The sequence below is a fragment of the Ailuropoda melanoleuca genome, chromosome 9, assembly GCF_002007445.2.
Source record: "Ailuropoda melanoleuca isolate Jingjing chromosome 9, ASM200744v2, whole genome shotgun sequence".
NCBI lineage: Eukaryota > Metazoa > Chordata > Mammalia > Carnivora > Ursidae > Ailuropoda > Ailuropoda melanoleuca.
Window position 1 is genome coordinate 71,383,220 of NC_048226.1, and position 20,148 is coordinate 71,403,367.

The 20,148-nt window shown below is 43.6% G+C and overlaps 1 protein-coding gene across 2 annotated transcripts in view; it reads right to left on the bottom strand.

Annotated features, from left to right (window-relative positions):
* The window catches only part of DPYS (dihydropyrimidinase), a 64,326-nt gene extending 48,114 nt beyond the window's left edge, over nucleotides 1-16,212 (bottom strand). Inside the window, exons 1-3 of one of the 2 annotated variants that reach the window (XM_034668466.1) lie at nucleotides 16,040-16,212; nucleotides 12,426-12,605; nucleotides 11,026-11,215 (exon numbers count right to left, since the gene is read on the bottom strand). In XM_034668466.1, the coding sequence (XP_034524357.1) occupies nucleotides 11,026-11,215; nucleotides 12,426-12,605; nucleotides 16,040-16,174 (505 nt within the window). In that variant the 5' untranslated portion in view covers nucleotides 16,175-16,212. The remainder of the gene's footprint in view (nucleotides 1-11,025; nucleotides 11,216-12,425; nucleotides 12,606-16,039) is intronic. The other variant, XM_034668465.1, reaches the window with a different exon arrangement.
* Nucleotides 16,213-20,148: the final 3,936 nt, after the last annotated feature.

The following is a 20,148-nucleotide window of genomic DNA, read 5'->3' on the forward strand; positions in this document are numbered from 1 at the left end:
CACTATTTGCTGGAGAGATAACAGGAGGGACCCCATATCTGATATGCAGGTATGGAGAGACCTTCTTATTCCAGGAGAACTTACAGATGCTCAGACAATGAAAAACTCAGAGACTTGATCTATAATCACTTTACAAGCTGCCACCTCAGGATTTTCCATGGTGCTTCATCATACAGGAAAGATTCTTATCACATGCTCTATTCAATCATTTGGCCCATCAAGGTGAGATGAGAATTCAGTTCCAAAGTTCTACAATTTTAATAGCTCTCAGGAAAAATTAAAAGCATCAGCATCTACCAGGAGTCTGCCAGGACCATTTTGAACCCAGAAGACATGTAATCTCCTTGGAAGGCCTTAGCACCTTTAAAATGTGACAGGCCATGGTTTGGGTATATACAACAAGCTCTTCATTCATGGGGCCATTTTCAATGGTCTCCTCATTAAGCATCTACAAATACACTTTAAAATTTTTTAAGAAAAAGTAAAAATTCCTAACTACTCTTCCCCCTATTTCACAATGGTTCTAAGACATTTTCAGAAAGTAGATAGTATTCAAGAAGGAAAAAAGGGAAGGAGAACAACGCGCCTGGGTAATCCATAAATTGGAGAATCAAACTGGATAATTCAGCATAATTGTGGGTTTTATTAGATCTGGGCCAAAAATAAGGTAGTAACAAAAATATCTTAACATATGTGTAGCACTCTATGGATTGCAATTACAGCTTAAAGGTCAGGTATCTCATTTGACCTTCACGGCAACCCTCATGCTGGTTTGACAGATAACGAAACTGACGTTCAATGAGATGAACTAACTTGCCCGAGTCACACAGGTAGTGAGTGATACACCAGAGTCGAACCCTAGTATTTTGATACCACATCATACATACGCATTACGTTACTCGGTTAAGTGTCATTCTCCATTTCTTGGTAAAGAATATGTATTCTTAAATGTTCAAGTCAACCACAAGCCATTTGTGGGTGTGGCTGAGCGATTTTCCAATTTCGCTACTGGTTGCATTTACCACGCTGAGCAGGCTGGTAATGAAAAGCGCTCTATCTGTCCTAGTCTGCTACTCTCCTGATTACGTTTGAGGCCAGATGGTTGCAACAACTCTCGGGAGATAGAACGTCTTTGTCATTCACCTCCTGCCACTGTCCCAGCAAGGTTTGCACTGTACCCTGTCTACGCAGACAGGTTCTCTCCTTCTCTCTCCAGGGTTTGGCCTGAAGCCAAAAAAGACTCTGCACTTAAGACGCTATCTCCCACTTAAAGGAGTTTTTCCCTCTGGGAGATTCTACAGATTTCCAAATAATGAAACATATCAAACCAATCCAAATTTTCTCTGACCACGCAGCCCGTTTATTAGATGAAAGTGATAGAGCAGGTGTTCACACTTGGTCTAGATATGCGAGCAGCACTTAACCATGTCCCAAGATCTGTTACACAAGGTCGAAAAATGCAGTGAGGCTGGAATGAGTACCCAGGAGTGGAAGTATTGGCTACCCACAGAAAGCCAACCACATCTACAAAAATAATTTTTCCTAGCTAGAAGGACAGAGTAGAACCTTCCTGGGCTCTGTTTTGGTTCAAAAATATTACATTTACAAAGAAAGGAAATGACTAAGAAGGAACATCCAGAGAAGCAGCATAATAGAGATGACACAGTTTCAGGTTCAAATCTTGATTGTGCTACTTTTTAGTTAGTGACTCGTGCAAGATGAGTCCTCACTCTTAGCCTCAGTTTTTCCCATCCATGAAGTGGGGTCACAATTTCTCTCTAGAGTGGCAATTTCATGAGGATCAAATACATTAATGCATACGAAAGTACCTAGCATCTTGGGACTCTGGGATCACTTCATGTTATGGGCTGAATTGTACCCCTTGCAAAAATTCGAATGTTAAAGTCCTAACCCCAGTATCTTCGAATGTGACTGTATTTGGAGTGTCCTTTATAAAGGTAATTAAGTTAAAATGAGGTCATTAGGGTAAGCTCTAATCCACTATGAGTGCAGTCCTACTAAGAAGAGGGAATTTGGGCACAGATACATACAGAGGGAAGACAATGTGAAGACACAGGGAGAAGACAGTCATCTACAAACCAAGGAGAGAGATCTAGAATACACCCTTCCTTCACTGCCCTCAGAAAAAACCAACTCGGGGTGCCTGGGTGGCTCAGTCAGTTAAGTGTCTACCTTTGGCTCAGGTCATGATCCTGGGGTCCTAGGGTCGAGTCCTGCATGGGGCTCCCTACTCAGCAGGGAGCCTTCTTCTTTCTCTCCTCCCCACTTGTGATTTCTCTCAATATCTCTATCTCTATCTCTCAAATAAATAAATAAATAAAATATTTTTTAAAAAGGAGCCAACTCTGCCAACACTTCGGTTTTCTAGTCTCCAATACTATGAGAAAATCCATCTCTGTTATTTAAACTGCCCAGTCGGTGGTACTCTGTTACAGCAGCTAGGATGTTCCAGAAACGTTCATGTCCTTATGGTTACGCAATTCGTTTTAAGAAAATGTTTTAGGGGCGCCTGGGTGGCACAGCGGTTAAGCGTCNAAAAAAAAAAAAAAAAATTTTAAAAAAAAAAAAAAAAAAAAAAAAAAAAAAAAAAAGAAAATGTTTTAAAATGGCCAGTCTTCAACTGCTTTGCAATTGGACATAAGGTAAATCATCTTGCTCTAAATTTAAAGGACAAGGGAGTGTTCAGATGTTCACATACAGAAAAAGAAAGTCTGTGATTGAGAACCACCTTGACTCAGCCGCCTGTGTTTCTTAGGAACAGCACCAGTTACTAAGCGCCCGTTAATCATGCTTGTGATAACAAGATTTGATGTATCCTTGTTTAGTTCTCACAAGCAATGGTCAACCACATACAGAGAGAGTGGCCCCTGTGTGGACCTTTCTGCCCATCTTTTAAAACACAAGGGGAACATGGTGGTGGGGGGGGGGCAGGCAGAGTTTAAATAAAGTGGAAAATAAGACCTCTAAAACCTCTCTGTAACAGAAGCTTGTGCTTACAGCAACAAGCCTGGAAAGTAAAGCTTTCTACAAAAAGTAAAACCAAAACCAAACCACGTCCAACAAACAAACAAAAGAAACCCATCCACAATGCAGCTCAGTTCACTATACATTACTTGAGGATCAAAATTAACTTAATCACTTTTGCAAATCCAATGCCTAGAGCACACTGCCTAGCATATATTTGATGTCCAAAAATTTGGGGTTTTTTGGTGTGTGAAAGTAGAAAGAAAACATTTTTATTAAAAAGTTCAGATGAGACTCTTATTTACACCCTAAAGACGGGAATATGGATATAAAATAGAGTTGAACTTTATTAAGACAAGTTAAACTGTAAACTAAAAAAAAAAGGCCTTAGTTGGAAAACAAATCACAACAGCTATACACCAAGGAGAGCATCAAGTAAGTTCTGAGAGAAGTCACTACCATTCGAAATAAGGCATCAGAAACACAGGGACTCCACATGCATGCAAGTTCTAGTGGAAAGGGAGGGAGAGGTAAACGATACATTTTTTGAAAGGCCGTTAATAATTCCAGATGCCAGTATGTGAAGAAAAGGAGCATGTATAACCAAAGTTACTCAAACCAAAATAAAATGTATCACTGAAGTCAACGACACATGTTGACACATGCACTGCTTGGACAAAGACATGACTGGGGGGGCGCCTGGGTGGCACAGCGGTTGAGCGTCTGCCTTCGGCTCAGGGCGTGATCCCGGCGTTATGGGATCGAGCCCCACATCAGGCTCTCCCTCTATGAGCCTGCTTCTTCCTCTCCCACTCTCCTTGCTTGTGTTCCCTCTCTCGCTAGCTGTCTCTATCTCTGTCAAATAAATAAATAAAATCTTTAAAAAAAAAAAAAAAAGACATGACTGGGGAGTGAATGCGTTCTGGGGCTGGGCAGATGGGAACTTCTATATATGACACAAATACAGCTGGTTTGTCCAACTTTACATGTGGGTTATGGAGCAAGGAAGTCAGATTCTGCTTCTGGAAGAAAAAAACAATAGCATTCTAAGGACAGCCTTCTGGTTCCCTTACCTCATTTTTGCAAAAGTGGCTTCTCACACGAAAGATGAGAACTAACCTAGTTCTAGTTACTCAATTTAGATGAACTAAGACCAGAAATAAGCATGAAATTTAAATTCCTTTCAAACTGTCAAAAGCAACCCCAATTTCAATGGCTTGCACATGACATTTTTATTCTTTTTCCTGTAACCTGTGTTTTGTTTTCTTATCGCAAGTACTAGAAGAAAACATCAAGGTAGGAACAAAGGAGAACCTCAGGCTTCCATTTAAAGTTGGGGACACAATGTACATTTCTGTCTCTTTCTTCTCAGTTCACACCAAGATGTCTGAGAGATGGGCAAGACCCACAGCTGCTCTGAGAAGGAAGGAGGGACCGTAGCTGACCAGAAGTTTGGGTAGATTTTAGGAAGACAAGAAAGCAGAGGGATGGCAATAGCCTCTGAAGGAAAGTAGCACTACAGCCTGAACTCAAATTTGAGGAAGGTGTGATGAGCTCTTTTCTGAGGGTGGGAAGGGCAGTCAGCACCTCCCCCACCTCTGCGTGGGGAACAGAGCTTCAAAGTTGGCATCCATACTGCAGAGGGAAGCCCCGCACTTTCCATGGGAGCTCCCCGGTGACCATGCCCCACTTCCTTTTACAAAGCTCATGGTCAGCACTCCCTTTCAGGTCAGGACCTGCTCAGGAAACAGATCTGAACAGCAGCAGGGACATCCATGCCTGCTCCCTACACTCCCCGCCTGAACTGCCCAGTCACGAACATAGACAGTCCAGCATCATGACCCTTGAAGAAAAAATAAACACAAAAAGAAGGACGAAGATGTTAAAAAAAATAAATGAAAAATTGACTCAGCAAGCAACAGAAGTGGATGTCCATTTCTTTCCCCAGGTTTGGGGAGTTCTCAGCTTTTCTTGCTTTAAATATACTTTTTGTCCCTTTCTCTTTCTTTTCTTCTTAATTCCCATAATGAGAATATTGGTTTTTGTTGTTGTTGTTGTTGTTGTTGTGATTCATAATTCCTATAGGCTTTCTCCACTTTCTTCATTCTTTCTCCTTCTTAGTCTTCTGACTGGGTAACGGTTCTGTCCTTCAGGTCATTGATTCTTCTGCATGGTTGAGTCTACTTTTGAAACTCTATGGAATTCTTCAGTTCAATTGCTGTATTTTTTTTAACTCTGGGATATCTGGGGTTTTGTTTGGTTTTTGATGGTTACTATTTCCTTGTCAAACTTCTCGTTTTGTTCATGCCTCTTTTTCCTAATTTCATGTACTCTGTCTGTTGCTTGTAGTTCACTAAACTTCTTTAAGGGGATTATTCTGAATTCTTTGGCAGTTCATAGTTCTCCATTTGGTTAAGGTCAGTTATTGGAGCTTGACTAGTTTCCTCTGGTGGTATCATATTTACCTGATTTTTTTGTGATCCTTGATTCCTTATGTTGGTGTCTGCGCATTTGAGTAATGGGGGTTCTCTTCCAGACTTCACAGGGTTGCTTTGGCAGAGACAATCCACCAGTTGGCTCAGTTTGGATTTCTGAGTGTGTCTGCTGGTACTGCCCTTGGCCAGGTGGGGTCTGCTATTAGGGTCTACTTTTGGCTGAGGCAACCGTTTGAGGTCTGGGGACAGGAATTGGGCGGGGGGGTGCCACTGGCTGAGAACAGTCGGATAGGAGGCTGGCTTGGTTCTCTACCCGAGTGAGGCTGTCGGGTGGGCTCCATGGATGCCTGAAATCTGTAGTCAGGTCATTCAATGGTCAGGGTACTCTCTTCAGTAGTGGGGTGGAGGCAGGGCAGCAAGCCAGGACCCAAGGCCTTTACAGCTCATTGTGTGAGGGCCCAAATTGAGCAGTGTGTACACTGAATGCTCTGCTGGGGGAGGGGACTGCTTGTTCCAGCAACCCACCCCCCACCCCTGCCCCCAGCATAGGGCTAGTGAATGGGTTGAACCAGCTGCACCGCTTCCTCTGTGCTCTGGCCGCATCTTCGCGTCTCCCGGTCAGACAGGCTGAAGGCTGTCTTCACTGTGACAAGTGGGCTACAAATTAGATTCCTTGCCCAGGCACAGGGGGAGAAGCAGCCCTAAGCTGGTCAAGCTTTTTCTCTGTTAACTCAAGCCAACCTGCACGCCAAGTTCCCCGGCCAGAGAGTGCCTTTGGCTTTGCTCTGCAAACTTGCTTCTGTCAGCTCTTCTCTTGATCTGAGAGCTGCTGGGCCACACAGTTCCAGGTGTCCTTGGCGTTCCTGGGGCCTGATAGGACCGGAAAACACTCTCCACGGCAGGTGGGGCTATGTTTCAGCCCCACAGCCTGGGCAGGAGGGGTGGGGCCGCTCCGGGCTCTCCTCAATTGCCCAAACGGGCTCTCTGGTTGGCAGGGGCCAGGAGCTACCAGCAGCCCTGGATCGGAATGAATCCCCTGCCTCTGCACCGCGTGGCGAGGCTCCGTGCCTGCTGCTGGCTTTGCTCTGGGTGATCAGGTCCAGCTGTCTGCCTCTCAGCTTGAGCACAGCCAGCCACACAGCTTCGGGGAGTCGTTGCCAGCCCTCCTTGTCAGAAGGTGGTGGGAGGCACTCCCACAGCAGGTGGGGCCCTGACTCAGCTCCTTGCCTGGGCATGAGCAAACTGGGCTCTGGGGTCAGCAAAACCCCTGGCTTAGGGATCTGAATCAGGGCAGATCTGCCCCCCACAGAGTCCCCTGGTCAGAGTGAGCCTCCAGCTTGGTTCTGCAGAGGAGCAAAGCTGCTGTCTGGGATTGCTGCCTGGGCTGCAGGTACGCTCTCTCTGTCAAAATCCGTGCTCTGGTTGTTGCCGCCTTTCCCCTCTTCCCCACAGTCAGATTGCCAGTGGCTAAGCTCTGCGCATTCCCCTGAAATCCTCATGGTGTCAGATCAGAGTAGAGGCTCCCCAAAGTGACCCACAACGCTGAGGGAGGCTGGCTCTCCCCCTGGGTTCTCCCCCCGCCCCGCCCCCTGTGGGAAGAACCAGAGGCTCAAGGGAGACCTCTACTTGTGGTGTCGCACTGGCCTGGGGCAGGGGCAATGCGGTCAACGTGTAGTCACTTCTCTTACCCTCCTAATTGGTCTCTGAGGTGCAGGGGCTGCTTCAGCCTCAGCCCTGTGTTCTGGGATTCTCTCAGTGGTGTTTTACACTTGAATAGATGTTAGCTGCTCCTGTGAGGGGGAGCGAAGTCAGGAACGACCTAAGTCGCCATCTTGATGACATCACTCCAACTATGTGTTTCTCTTCCAATGATGATAAAAAATAACAAAATGATGATAATGTTTTAAATAAAATTTAAAATGTAAGGCCAAAAACCAAAGCCAAAATACAAACTTGATATTTGCATTTCCCAACTCTGTAAACCAATTTCTTCTTGAACAGAGTGGAGAGCGATGGAAAACACTAGGGCTTTGGGGCCACATGAACTTGGGCTTGAATTCCAGGTTTAGCACCTACTAGTAAGTGATTAATTTATCAAACTTTTCCAAGTCTCAATTTCACCAGTCACAAAACCGATAAAACTTGGCTTGAACATTGTTATGACAATTTAAACATTTAACATATATTAAAATACACTAATGACATAATATATAGTAAAACAGGAAATGATACAAGACATTAAAATATGTGCCAGGGACATATTACGTACCCAACAAATAATGTTGGTTGTTATATAATCATTAACACTCATGCTGCTCTCTTCTGGGTAGATAGTTGGCAATTCAACAATAATATCAAACTTAATAGCATTGTATTGCTAGGCTACTACAATAAAGAATTAATAACTGGATCCCTTTTGTGCTTCCTGGAGCAGTGATTCTCAAACTTTAATATGCATATGAATCACCTGGGGTTCTAGTTATAAGTGCACATTCTGATTCAGTGGGTCTGGGATGGGGTCCAAGGCTCTGCATTTCTAACGAGCCCTCAAGGGATGCTATGCTGCATTCTAGGGACCACACTCTGATGGTAAGGCCCTGATGATAGAATGGGCTGGCAAAGATATTTGCAGACAAATCTGTAAGGCTGAATTGTTTCTTATTTAAATGTGGTAACAATGAATAGATGTGTATTGCTCTTTTATATTCAGAAATTATGTTGGGTAATAAATGAGCAAAAGGTCAGTGTGGTCCACCAGCTCTTATCACTCTAGACTCTCCAGAGATCTGCCCTTAGGTTGGCGGATACAGTCACCATATGAGCAGTCTGGCATTGTTTATGCCCAACCCACCCCCTACTCCCTTCGGGTTCCTGCTTGATCACATGTGAGAGTTGACATGCCAGACGTGGGAAACCTCTTATGCCAATTTATTCTGGACCTCTGCTGCCTCTGACTGTTGGGCATTAGAGCATTTTCACAGAGTTACCACAGTAAGTCTGACTCAGCTGGAACATTTGGGTTGACATTTTAAATATTTCCTATTTACAACTCCTTTGGAAAGGGATTTAGCAATATCCAAACAGTGTGTATGCATTTACCCTTGAACCAGCAGTCCCACTTTTAGGACTCTACTCTGAGGATCCTCTTCTGTGGGAGGCAGAATAATGGCGCCCCAAAGACGTCCATGTCCTCATCCCCATAAGCTGTGACTGTGTTCTCCTATGTGGCAAAAAGGACTTCACAGATGTGATTAAATTAAGAACCTAGATAGGGACTTTATCCTTTAACTGGGTGGGCTCAATGTAACCCAAGGGTCCTTAAAGCAGAAGAGAGGGACAGAAGAGGAGAGCAGAATAATGCAATGTTCTCCACCCACCACTGCAGCTTTGGGGATGGAGCAAGGGAAATGTGAACCAGGGAATGTGGGTGGTCTCTAGAAGCTAGAAACGGCAAGGAAAGGGATTCACCCCTAGAGCCTCCAGGCCGATGTGGAGCATGGCCGACAACTTGGTTTTAGCCCAGTAAGATGTGTGTTAGACTTCTGACCTCCAGAGCTGTAAGAGAATGTATTTGTGCTGTCTTAAGCCACTAAGTTTGTGGCAATCTGTTTACAGTAGCCACAGAAAACGAATACACCTTTCACATAAAATAGCATATGTATAAGGCCATCACTATGATTTTATATGTAAGAACTAAAGACTGAAAACAGCCCAAGTATCCATCAGTAGGGGACTAGTTAGGTGAACAGTGGCACACTCTACATCCGTAGGAAAGAATGGACAAACTCTAGACCTAACACGAGCAGACCTTTAAGATATATTTTCAAGTAGAAAGACAAGCAAAATACAGAACACGAGATACACTATTTTACCTTCCAAGTAGGAAAGAAAGAGAAATAAGAATACACACATATTCTTTTTTCATAAAGAGAAACACTATAAAGATAGGCCAGAAATAAATTAATAAAAATAATTACTAATGGGGTGAAGGATGAAGTTGCCAGGCAAGGAAGTAAGACTTCTCTGGGAATACTTTTTTTTAAATATGTAATTTTGACTGACTTTGGGACCACGTAAATGCTTTACATATTCAAAAAATAAAATAAAATTTAAAATTTAAAGTAAAATGAAAATGTCCACATTTAAGTTTAATAGTTTTCTGCCCATGATTATTCCAAAACCTTCTCTAGACTTTTACTCTGTACCTAATGGAATTCATTCCCAGTAAAAAAATAATACTTAAGATCAACAAACTGCTTCCTGACAGGACTGTCAAAATCGTAGCTTGATGTGGGTTAAGAGTGCCCATTTCTGCTGATTTTCCTATTTCTTAAATCATATTCTGACATTATGGACCTGACTGACAGGCTGTAGCACAGGGCACATGATTTACAAAGCAAATAATTCTACAACAGCCAATTCCATAGAGTTGGCAACAGAGCCACCTGGTGGCAGAAACTAATAGTGTAACTTTAAAACTGCAGTATTTTCTTTTTGAAGTGCTGTGCTCTTTTGTACTGAAATTATACTGTTGGGAAAGGGGAGTGGGGAGAAGTAACCAGAAATGTTGGTAGTAAGACCAAGTTCATGCAACGAGAAGTGATTTTGACAGAATTAATTTTAGTGTTAAAGATATGCCAAATCTATTTTCGTAATTTTTATAATCCATATTTTAAAAATTCATTCTGTTTCAGTTTAAAAAGAAAACAAAGAGCCAGGGTGATTTATAAGGCTACTTCTGATTTCCTGGCTTTTAGAAGTGAGACGATAAAGCTACTCGCATATCAGGAGGGTCTATTATATTATAGGGGCGGGGGCGAGACTTTGGTTTTAAAATCTTAAAATAATTGTCATAAAAATACTATTTGGACAATTGCTTTAATAGCTCTAATACCCAAGGAGCTATGGGACAAATCAACTCAATTCGAAAGAAATTTGTTGAGCGTCTACTGTGTACCCTGCGCCATCTTGATTCAGCTACTAAGAGGATAGTGGAGATGCCTAAGAGACAGGTAATCTTTAAAGTTAACCGGAGAGTCTGCATTTAGCCATCAGATTTAAAAAGTGGGCTGCAGATTAAAGAGTGGGGACCTGTGGCTGCAGGAAACGTCTTGAGGTTCCAAGGATGGTGGAGAAATAGCCTAAGGCAGAGAAGCAGAAAGGAGGGTAACTAGACATGCACGAGGTGCAAGAAAACAGAAAGGATGCTGATGAAAAAGGAGGAAGACAAGCTGCGGAAATTCACGTGCAACTTTTTTTTTTTTATAAAGGTACCTTTCTGTGATATTTATTTATTTATTTTTAAAAATTTTATTCATTTATTTGACAGAGAGAGAGAGAGAGAAAACACAAACAGGGGGAGCAGTAAGCAAAGGGAGAAGGAGAAGCAGACTCCCCGCTGGGTAGGGAGCCCAACCCGGGGGTCAATCCCAGGACCCGAAGATCATGACCTGAGCTGAAGGCAGATGCGTAACCAACTGAGCCACCCAGACGCCCCCCCCGCCCCCCATGCAACTTTCTCGTAAGCAGAGCCGGAACTGCGGCTCATTTACTTCACTCTTCAGCCACTACTGAGTTATAGGCGAGCTTCTCCCTCAGGAGTTACCGTCTCTCCTTGCATCTGCTATGACCTTGGCTGCAGACTTGCTCATCACGTGCACGATGTAGAGAGGGCAATTCACTGCGCTGGCGATGGTGATGGCTCTCAGCGTGGCCTCTGCCTCCACTGCTTCCGGGCGGCACAGCTCATGGCCCTCAGGCCCTGTTATCCCCAATTCTAGCATCTTCTTTGCTCCCTAAAAAGACAGTGGGAACAGACACATGTGCAAGGAAGGTTTACTAATGACACATACCATTATCTTAATGAAAATTAAATACTTGGCCAGGCTTTTAGAACTGTTAGGTGCAGAGGTGTGTGTGTGTGTGTATGTGTGTGTGTGTGTACACTGTGTGTATTTGATAAACATAATTTTAACACATAAACGTAGCACTTAGTATATGTTAGTTTTTCATACATGTATTTCACAATTAAATTATTTTGATTGAAGAGCTGAAAAAGATAGGAGGTTAATTCGAATCACATTCTTATTACTGGTTCAGGACAAAATAAAATAAAACCAAATATTCGAATTCCCAATATTGTTGAGGTGACACATATAACATTATGTAAGTAGCTGTACTTTTTACTACCCTCTGCCTCTGTCCCACCCACCGAATGATACTGCACCAGACACTGTCCCACTTCAGAATGTTATTTCTTCCTTACAAAAAAAGCAGGAAATCAACACTCGGAGTGGGAAAATGGCTGGCTCAGTGTCACACAGCAGAGAGTCAATTTAAACTCTGGTTGGCTTGAGTTTATAGCTCATGCTCGCTTCTCGTGATCCCTGATTGCTTCCTGGCCACCCAGCCTCACTCTCCTTGACTCTAATGGGAGCGGAGCCTAAGGAGAGGGGAAAAAAATCAGCTAATATAAAGGGTACGAGGCAGCTCTAAGTCTTGCAGATAGTGGATCCTTCGGGCATTAATAATAGAACTCACATGAGAAATAAATACCATCTAGATTCCTCCAGAGCACATTTTAATACCCGTTTCTGAAAAGAATGGGGCTTTAAACAGCATCTGATACACTGCTTAAGTCATCAGATCCCGCTCATCAGGCTTTGGCAATCTGAACCAGTAGGCGGAGCTACTAAAAAAAAAAAAAGTGCTGGATACACAAAGAAAAGTATTTGTTTGGGAAACATGTTTAAGATCTGATAGCCGGTTTGAAAAGGGAAATCTTCATTCCAGTAAGATTGGAATCTTCATTCTGACCTGAATGAAAGTCAGAGCATGGACTTAATTAAGTAAACCGAGTCAAGTGTTTCCAAGCCATAGGACATTCGTGTCTGGATTTCCATTCTTCCAATGCACAGAATGAGCTCACCTGCTTGGGTCCAACTGTCTTTAGTGTAAGTTACGGCCGTTTCGTTTGTGGCAAAGCTCTGGGGTGCAAATGCTTACCTCCGCTATCAGGTCTCCATTTTCCGCATGGACCTGGGCAATCGCTCCAATTTCCTTGCACTGAGAGAAGGCAGCATAGAGCTCCTCATCCCTCACCATGTACAGGTCTTTATAGGCCATAAACATCTTGAAAGAGTTCACACCTTTGTCTTGGGTAAGGATTTTCATTTCTTCTTTAACCTAAAAGGGCACAACAGCCCCACACACAAAAAATGCCATGCTTTAATTTAAATAATTTCAACATTCTCTTCAACATCCAAAATGCTGCATTCAGAAGAGAATTAAGTAAAATAAGGACAACAGTTTAATCCCAAAAAAATGCAATTAAGGCCTTGATCCTTCCCCCAGGTTAGACCTCACTTCATCTGATGAAATGCTGTTGGTATGATGCTTTTAAATCATGAAAGAGTTCCTGGTTTTCCCCAAAATACTTCATTTCTTTACTTGGACATAAAATTCTCAGCATCTATCTCCTGATGGGAGGAAATTATTTTAGAAAATGAAAACGAAGCCACTTGGCAGCAACAGAAGCAAACATGTCTCTAGAAGGAATCAAAGCTAATGCGAGGTAAGGCGTTGGGCTCAGATCTGAAACCCACAGGATGGGCTCCCAGATGGAAGAGGAAGACACGGATTGAGCCCCCAGCAGCTCCTAGCAAGAGATGCTAGATGGCTGGAATCCTCAGGAGCCTTCAGCTGTGCCATAAGGGACAAGGTTAAGATTCAGGCAAGCTCAGCTCGGCCACTGCCCTTGCAGGTCCAATGAAGTATCAACAAAAACCAAAAAATTCAAAGACAAAATTGGTAGATTTGACCAAAGAGAATAGTTTGAATTTCAATATGTCAACACACACACACACACACACACACACACACACACACCCAACACATGTTCTAGGCATAGAATTATTGCTCTTAGTTGTTGTTTATCGGCTTAATAAGAAAATGTCTAACATCCCAGGTGAAAAATACTACCAGCAATTCAAACAGTAAATACAAATGACTAATAAACGGGAAAAACATGTTAACCTGTCTGCTGATTAAAAAGGGCAAAATAAAACAACGCAATTTTTTCTATTGAACCGGTGATGTTTACAGAGGATTCTATTACATGTTACATTACTCACTTCTGTCCCTATTTATTCCCTTACTAATTTTTCTTACTTTTCTCTGTGGTGCTTTATCAGCCGGCATATTGTATATTTATTTTTTCATGGCTTCCCCCACTAGAATTTCAGCCCCATGAGAGCAGGGGCTTTGCAGTGTTTGTCTGCCGCCACGTGCTAGAACAGTGCCTCCTGCAGAGCGGCCACTCCCAAACCATCTGCTGGATGGCTGCCTGACTGAATGGACAGCACATAGACCAAGAAATGGAAAAAATGCTAAAATGTTGACAGTGGTCATCAATGAAAGGATGGAATGAGCTCCAAGATATGTTAAGGGACACCAGCAAGGGGCAGAACATGATAGAGAGTGCCTCATTTTTTATTTTGGGGTTTTGTGTATGTGTATGTGTGTGTGTGTGTGTGTGTTTACTTTTCTATGGTTTCAAGTTTTCTACCATGAGTATCATTTTTATAGTCAGAAAAACAAATGCCTTGAACATTGTTAGCATACGCACATGACCGGCTTCCAAATGCAGGCATGGTGGCTTAAGCCTTGCTGCTCCGAAAGGATGGTACCTGAACCAGCAACATTGGCATCACCTGAGCCTTGGCTGGAAATGCAGATTCTCAGGCCCTGCCCCAGACCTGTTGCTATGGGTTGACCTGTGCACCCCCTAAAATTCATAGGTTGAAGTCCTAACCCCTAGTACCTCAAAATGTGGCCTTATTTGGAAATGGAGGCATTGCAGATCACCTCAGTAAAGATGAGGTCATCAGGGTGGGCCCCAATCCAAGATGACTGGTGTCTTTACAAAAAGGGGGAATTTGGACACAGACACGCACACCGGCGAATGCTATGCGAGGTGAAGGCAGAGGCTGGGGTGCCGCTTCTACAAATCAGGGAACACCCAAGATGACCAGCACACCACGAGAAGCCAGGGAGAGGCCTGCACCAGGTTCTCCCTCACAGGCCCTGGAAGGAAGCAACCCTGCCAACATCTTGATCTCAAACTTCTAGTCTCCAGAGCGGTGAGACAATAGATTTCTGTTGTTTAAGCCACTCAGTCTGTGTTTCTTTGTCACAGCAGCCCTAGCAAACTAATACATTTTCTGCACATAATCTGTGTTTTAACAATTTCACCAGGTAACCATTTGCATATTAAAGTATGAGAAACACTGGTAAGGGCAAACATCGTCACATTTGCTCTGTTATAAAATAAGAGTGGGAGGAAGGAAAGAGCGAGGGAGGAGGAAAGGGGGGAGACAGGAGGAAGGCAAGAAGATCCTAAAAGCAGAAAAGAGATTAGATGCATCACTTAGAATCGTGTTTTGGGAGAAAAATTAACTTTTGCTGTGGACTCTAAACCTTGCTATTATGTTTGCGGAACCATCTGTTAAAGATTAATTACTTGTTTTATATTAATTTGGTGCCTGAAGCCCAACTTCTAGGGGGAAGGGCGGACATAAGTTACATGGTAACTTCAAATAAAGTCACCCTTGTGAACCCTTTCTGGCAAAAGGATTTCTGAATTAAGTCCAATGGGGAAAAACATGTTGGCAATTGAAATTCAAGTAAAAATTTCTTCCTGGGGCGCCTGGGTGGCACAGCGGTTAAGCGTCTGCCTTCGGCTCAGGGCGTGATCCCGGCGTTGTGGGATCGAGCCCCACATCAGGCTCCTCCACTATGAGCCTGCTTCTTCCTCTCCCATTCCCCCTGCTTGTGTTCCCTCTCTCGCTGGCTGTCTCTATCTCTGTCGAATAAATAAATAAAATCTTTAAAAAAAAAAAAAAATTTCTTCCAAAGTACACATGCACGTTTTTTATGAGGAGAAATAAACATATTTTAACATCTCTCAAAACTATCTTTTCCTATCTGAATTCTGTTGTCCTTTCGGCCATGGCCTAAATGATGAGCAGATAAGGAGGGCTGGTTTCAGCTCTGCCATGAGATGATCTGACCCCGTATTGATATTAGAGAACAGACCAGGAGGGACGCTGGGTTAGGACACAGCTGGGAGGCAGCCTTCAAAACGTTCACGTTCCTGGTTTGTCCCTTCTTTGTTTTTTTCTCCAGATATTTAACATTTCTAATGAAAGTTCTACTCTGTGGGGAAATACTGCTTGAAAGAGCCTGGAGGTGCTAAAATTGATAAGTTCAGTACTTCTTAAAATTACAGCGAAAGATTTTACAATTCATGGATTACCTATTAGGAAAGGCTATTGTAAATGAGTATAAAGGACATATCCTATCATCTTTATATGCTTTAAAATTTTCTTTTAGTTTTTCAAGTTGATAATACTTCACAGGATTCCAAATTCCAAAGGTACAAAAGAATACGCAAGGAAAAGTCCTCCCTCTAATTCTGATTTCCAGTAACCCAGGAAGCAAGCGAAATCACCAATTTCTTGTTTTGACATGACCAGTTTCTTGATCCTGCACAGAGCAAGGGCTAGGGGACTAAATGGAAGAAATACCACCCCCACCGGCCACCGCTGCTGCTGGTTCACCTGGTCACTCCACCATGTCACCGCCACGTGAAGGCTGTAGTCGCAGCAGACTTTGGGGTCAGCCCAGCTTCGCCAGGTCTCGAAGGCCTGGAGGAGGGAAGCGCCTTTCTGAGGAATGGCAAAATCCATGATCATGGTGGTGCCTCCTGCCAGAGCAGCCTGGAATCACAAGAGGGTTTCAATAGGTTAGCCACCAATTTTCTAGCTGAGTCATTGATCTCCTTGAATGCTAGCATTTGCAAGCCCTTGGGCAAGCCTGAGGGGTCCAGGAAATTGCACAGATGCTACCTGTTTAAAAGACCCGGAGGGACATGGGGAGCCTGGGTGGCTCAGTTGGTGAAGCGGCTGCCTTCAGCTCAGGTCATGATCTCAGGGTTCTGGGATTGAGCCCCACTCCCATCCCTGCTCCTGCATGCATTCATTCTCTCCCTCTCTCACAAATAAATTAATAAAATCTTTAAAAATAAACAAATAAAATACCCAGAGGGACATAAGTAGACTTCCCATAAATTAAAGTTGGAAGTACCAAAATTGGGGCACCTGGGTGGCACAGCGGTTTAAGTGTCTGCCTTCGGCTCAGGGCGTGATCCCGGCATTATGGGATCGAGCCCCATATCAGGCTCCTCCGCTATGAGCCTGCTTCTTCCTCTCCCACTCCCCCTGCTTGTGTTCCCTCTCTCGCTGGCTGTCTCTATCTCTGTCAAATAAATAAATAAAATCTTTAAAAAAAAAAAAAGGAAGTACCAAAATTGCTAGAATTGCTTTTGAAAAATGACGTGTCTGATGAACAGGAAATGGCTTTGGTCCAAACAATACGCTCGGACTGCAAGGAAAAACGGAGATGAAAAAATGGAGAAGACACAAAACCTTTTCTTTTCCAGAAAATTATATTGATTACTGTGAAATCTCATTTCATGAGAATGAGCCTTAGTGAATTTTATCTGCAACCGCCCAGGGCTCCAGGCAGAACCCGGGAGACTCACATGGTGCCAGCTGCACCTTCATTCCCCGCAAACAACCGGGACCTTTGTCTTCCCTTAACTCCCGATGCGCCCCTCTAATCCATCCCACTGTTCTGGTCTTAGTTCAATCTCTTGTCATTCTTCCCCTTGATCTTTATATCTCAAGTTTTGCTTCCACTCCCTCCAGTATGAACTCCTTGGCGCAAGTAGAAGCACACACATTCCAAAGCACAAATGTGACCACTTGACTCCAAGGGTTAAAACTGAATGCTTCTCACCGCCTCCAGAATGAAGTTGAGTCTTCTTAACATGGTCTACAAGGCCCCCCCTGATCTTGCTCAACTCACATTTTCCTTGGTATATTATAGTATATTATGTTAACTTATGATTCATTTTAAAAGTAAGTTAAGCAAGTTCCTTAAGTGTCTTTGATGAACTACTGAAATTGATTTTACTGAAACTAAAATCACGAGGTGGTTAATGTGCTTTTAACTGTTGTGGTCAAACAAGGTAGGTGAGGAAAACAAACAGAGCACAGAGGGATGCTCGTGCAGTGACCAAGGAGGCTGACTAACTCCATGGCTGGAAGCTCAGATTCAGTGGTTACCCGCTGAGAAGCCACCAGCCCCTCTCCCAGGTCCCTCCGCCTGCACCCCCATCACCCTCCCTGCGAAGCCGCCCAGATACATGGAGCGATCCCATGTCCCACCTGGTTTACTAGCTCTATTTTTGCTTACTTCAATAGATTTTTATTTTTCCTAAGTCATTTGGCCCCATTCCAATTCTTTTTGCTCTCAAAAAACCTCACTGTTGCTACAGGATCCTCTAATTTGTCTCTACCTTTAGATAACATTGCCTTATCCACGGCAAACAATACTTATTTGCATTTCTTAAGAAATCCCTATTGGTTCATTACGTAGTGACAATACTAGAAAAAAAAATCCTCAGGCTCTGTATTTTTACTTGAATGCAGATTAATCTTCTTGCCTTCTTCCTTCTTAAAGTGTCTTCCCAGTGCATCACAGACATCCCTTGAGGATGAAGGGTATTTTTCTAATAGCAAGTGCTGTTAATTAAAGTGTTAGAAGAAAGTACTTTTTTAGTGTCTACTGAACTATAAAATCAAGCTTAAAGAACTATTTTTTCCATTCTTTCCATATTAAAAGTCTTCCATATTCAGGATGTGGGCAAAGCAGACGCACTGCTGATGGAAATAAAAGAAGAGGGCGCAGCCACTTCGGAAAGCAGTTTTTCAGAAAGTTAAACCTGGAGTTACCGTGTATGAGCCAGCAAGTCTAATCCTCGGCATGTATCCCGGAGAAACGAAAACACGTCCACACAAAAACCTGTGCACCAGTATTCAGAGCAGCGTTATTCACGATAGTCCAAAAGCGGAAACAACCCCAGTGTCCACAAACTGATGAATGGATAGCAACATGCGGTAGAGGAACCCTATGGAATCTTATTCTCCATAAGGAGGAAACACTGGCGCGCCCTGTGGCTGTACCTTGAGCACGGTATGCTAAGTGAAGAAGCCAGTCACAGAGGATCGCATACTCTCTGATTCCACTTGTGTGAAATATCCAGAAGAGGCAAATCCATAGAGACAGTAAGTAGGGTAGTGGTTGCCTTGGGCTGGAGGGGTTGAGTCACCATGGCAACTAAGGGGGCACCTCGTTTCTTTTTGGAGTGATAAAATGTTCTAACACTGATTGTGGTGATGGTTGCTGGTGTACCTTAAATGGCTGGATTGTATTATATATGAAGTATATCTTAATGAAATTGTTACCAAAAAAAAATGTCTACCACATGTAAGCCATTACATGGAGTGCGAGGGGGTGGGAGTGCCCACAAATAATCAAAGGTTCTCTGCATGGGTGTCCATGGTCTGGAGGGGGAGATGGAAATATGAATAATTATAATAAAATAACCAGTTTGTAATAACAGGTAGTGAGTATGCTTCTACAAGAAGCAGTGGTCTAGAAATTGCTAAGGGGAGGTAAAAATTGCTAAGCTCCTTAGAAGAGGTCCAGGGGAAAGAGCCCTGGGAATTCAGAGGAGGGAAGGATAAAAAGACCAGGGGAAGCGTGGACTTAAATTAGCATTAGGACACACACGTGAAGTTGCTAACAGGATAATATCTCACTTGCAGGGAGGACTTACTATGTGCCAGGAACTATTCTGATGTCCTAGATGGTCCACCTTTTGTACTCATCTCACTCTGCAGATCTGCCATTTGGGGGTTGAGGAAATCCAACAGCACTCGTAAATAACCTGACAAAGGCGGGATTGGAACGAGGTCACCAGGCTCCAGAGCCTGGGCTTTGAGGAACAGCCAGCAGTACCGGGGTCAGTTTGAGGCAGGGCCCATGAGGAAGAGCCAGCTGCTGGGCAGAAAGTGGTAAAGGGCAGAATTAGGACCTAGACTAGGGTTGATGCGAAGCACTGGTTGGTTCCAACAAGAGGAAGGCTGTGCTGTCAGCAGGGGCGCCAGGACTCTCTGAACAGATGCTGACTGGGATGAGTGATGGCGGCAGATGAGGAGACCGAGGAGGGGGGCAGCTGTGGCGTGGAGGGGGAGCATGAGTGCGGCGTGGAGCATCCTGAGTGTGTGGTGCCTGGGCACATGTCCACTCTGTATTTGCACACAGAGAGAAACGCTGAGCTGACACTGAGGAGCCATCAAGGGCTGGAGAAGGTTGTGGCAGTCACCTTGGAGAGGATGCCAGAGGGGTCCTGAGGATCCTCTCCTGGGCCGAAATGACCCCAGGACAGAGAAGGGAGACATGATAATATAAATCACAATGCATGCTCCAGAACATTCCAACACTTTGCAGGAAAGCAAAAATACCAAGCCAAGACAACCATTTACAGTGGCTGTTTCTGGGTGGCATGATGGCAGGTTAATTTTCCTCTAGTTAAATTTTATTTTTAATATTTGCTAACTTTTCTATAACAAAGCACACGTTTTACAAGAAAAAAAGGCTTTACAGATAGATGATCAAGAGGCATGCGTACACTATGCAAATATAGACTGTTGCTGGTCTTCTTGCTAGACTGCAGATGTGATGGTCAAGATGCCATTTTCTAAAACGACAGTAGATCAAAATTCCTGGGGCTAAAATTTGAAAGCTCCCAGATCAGGAT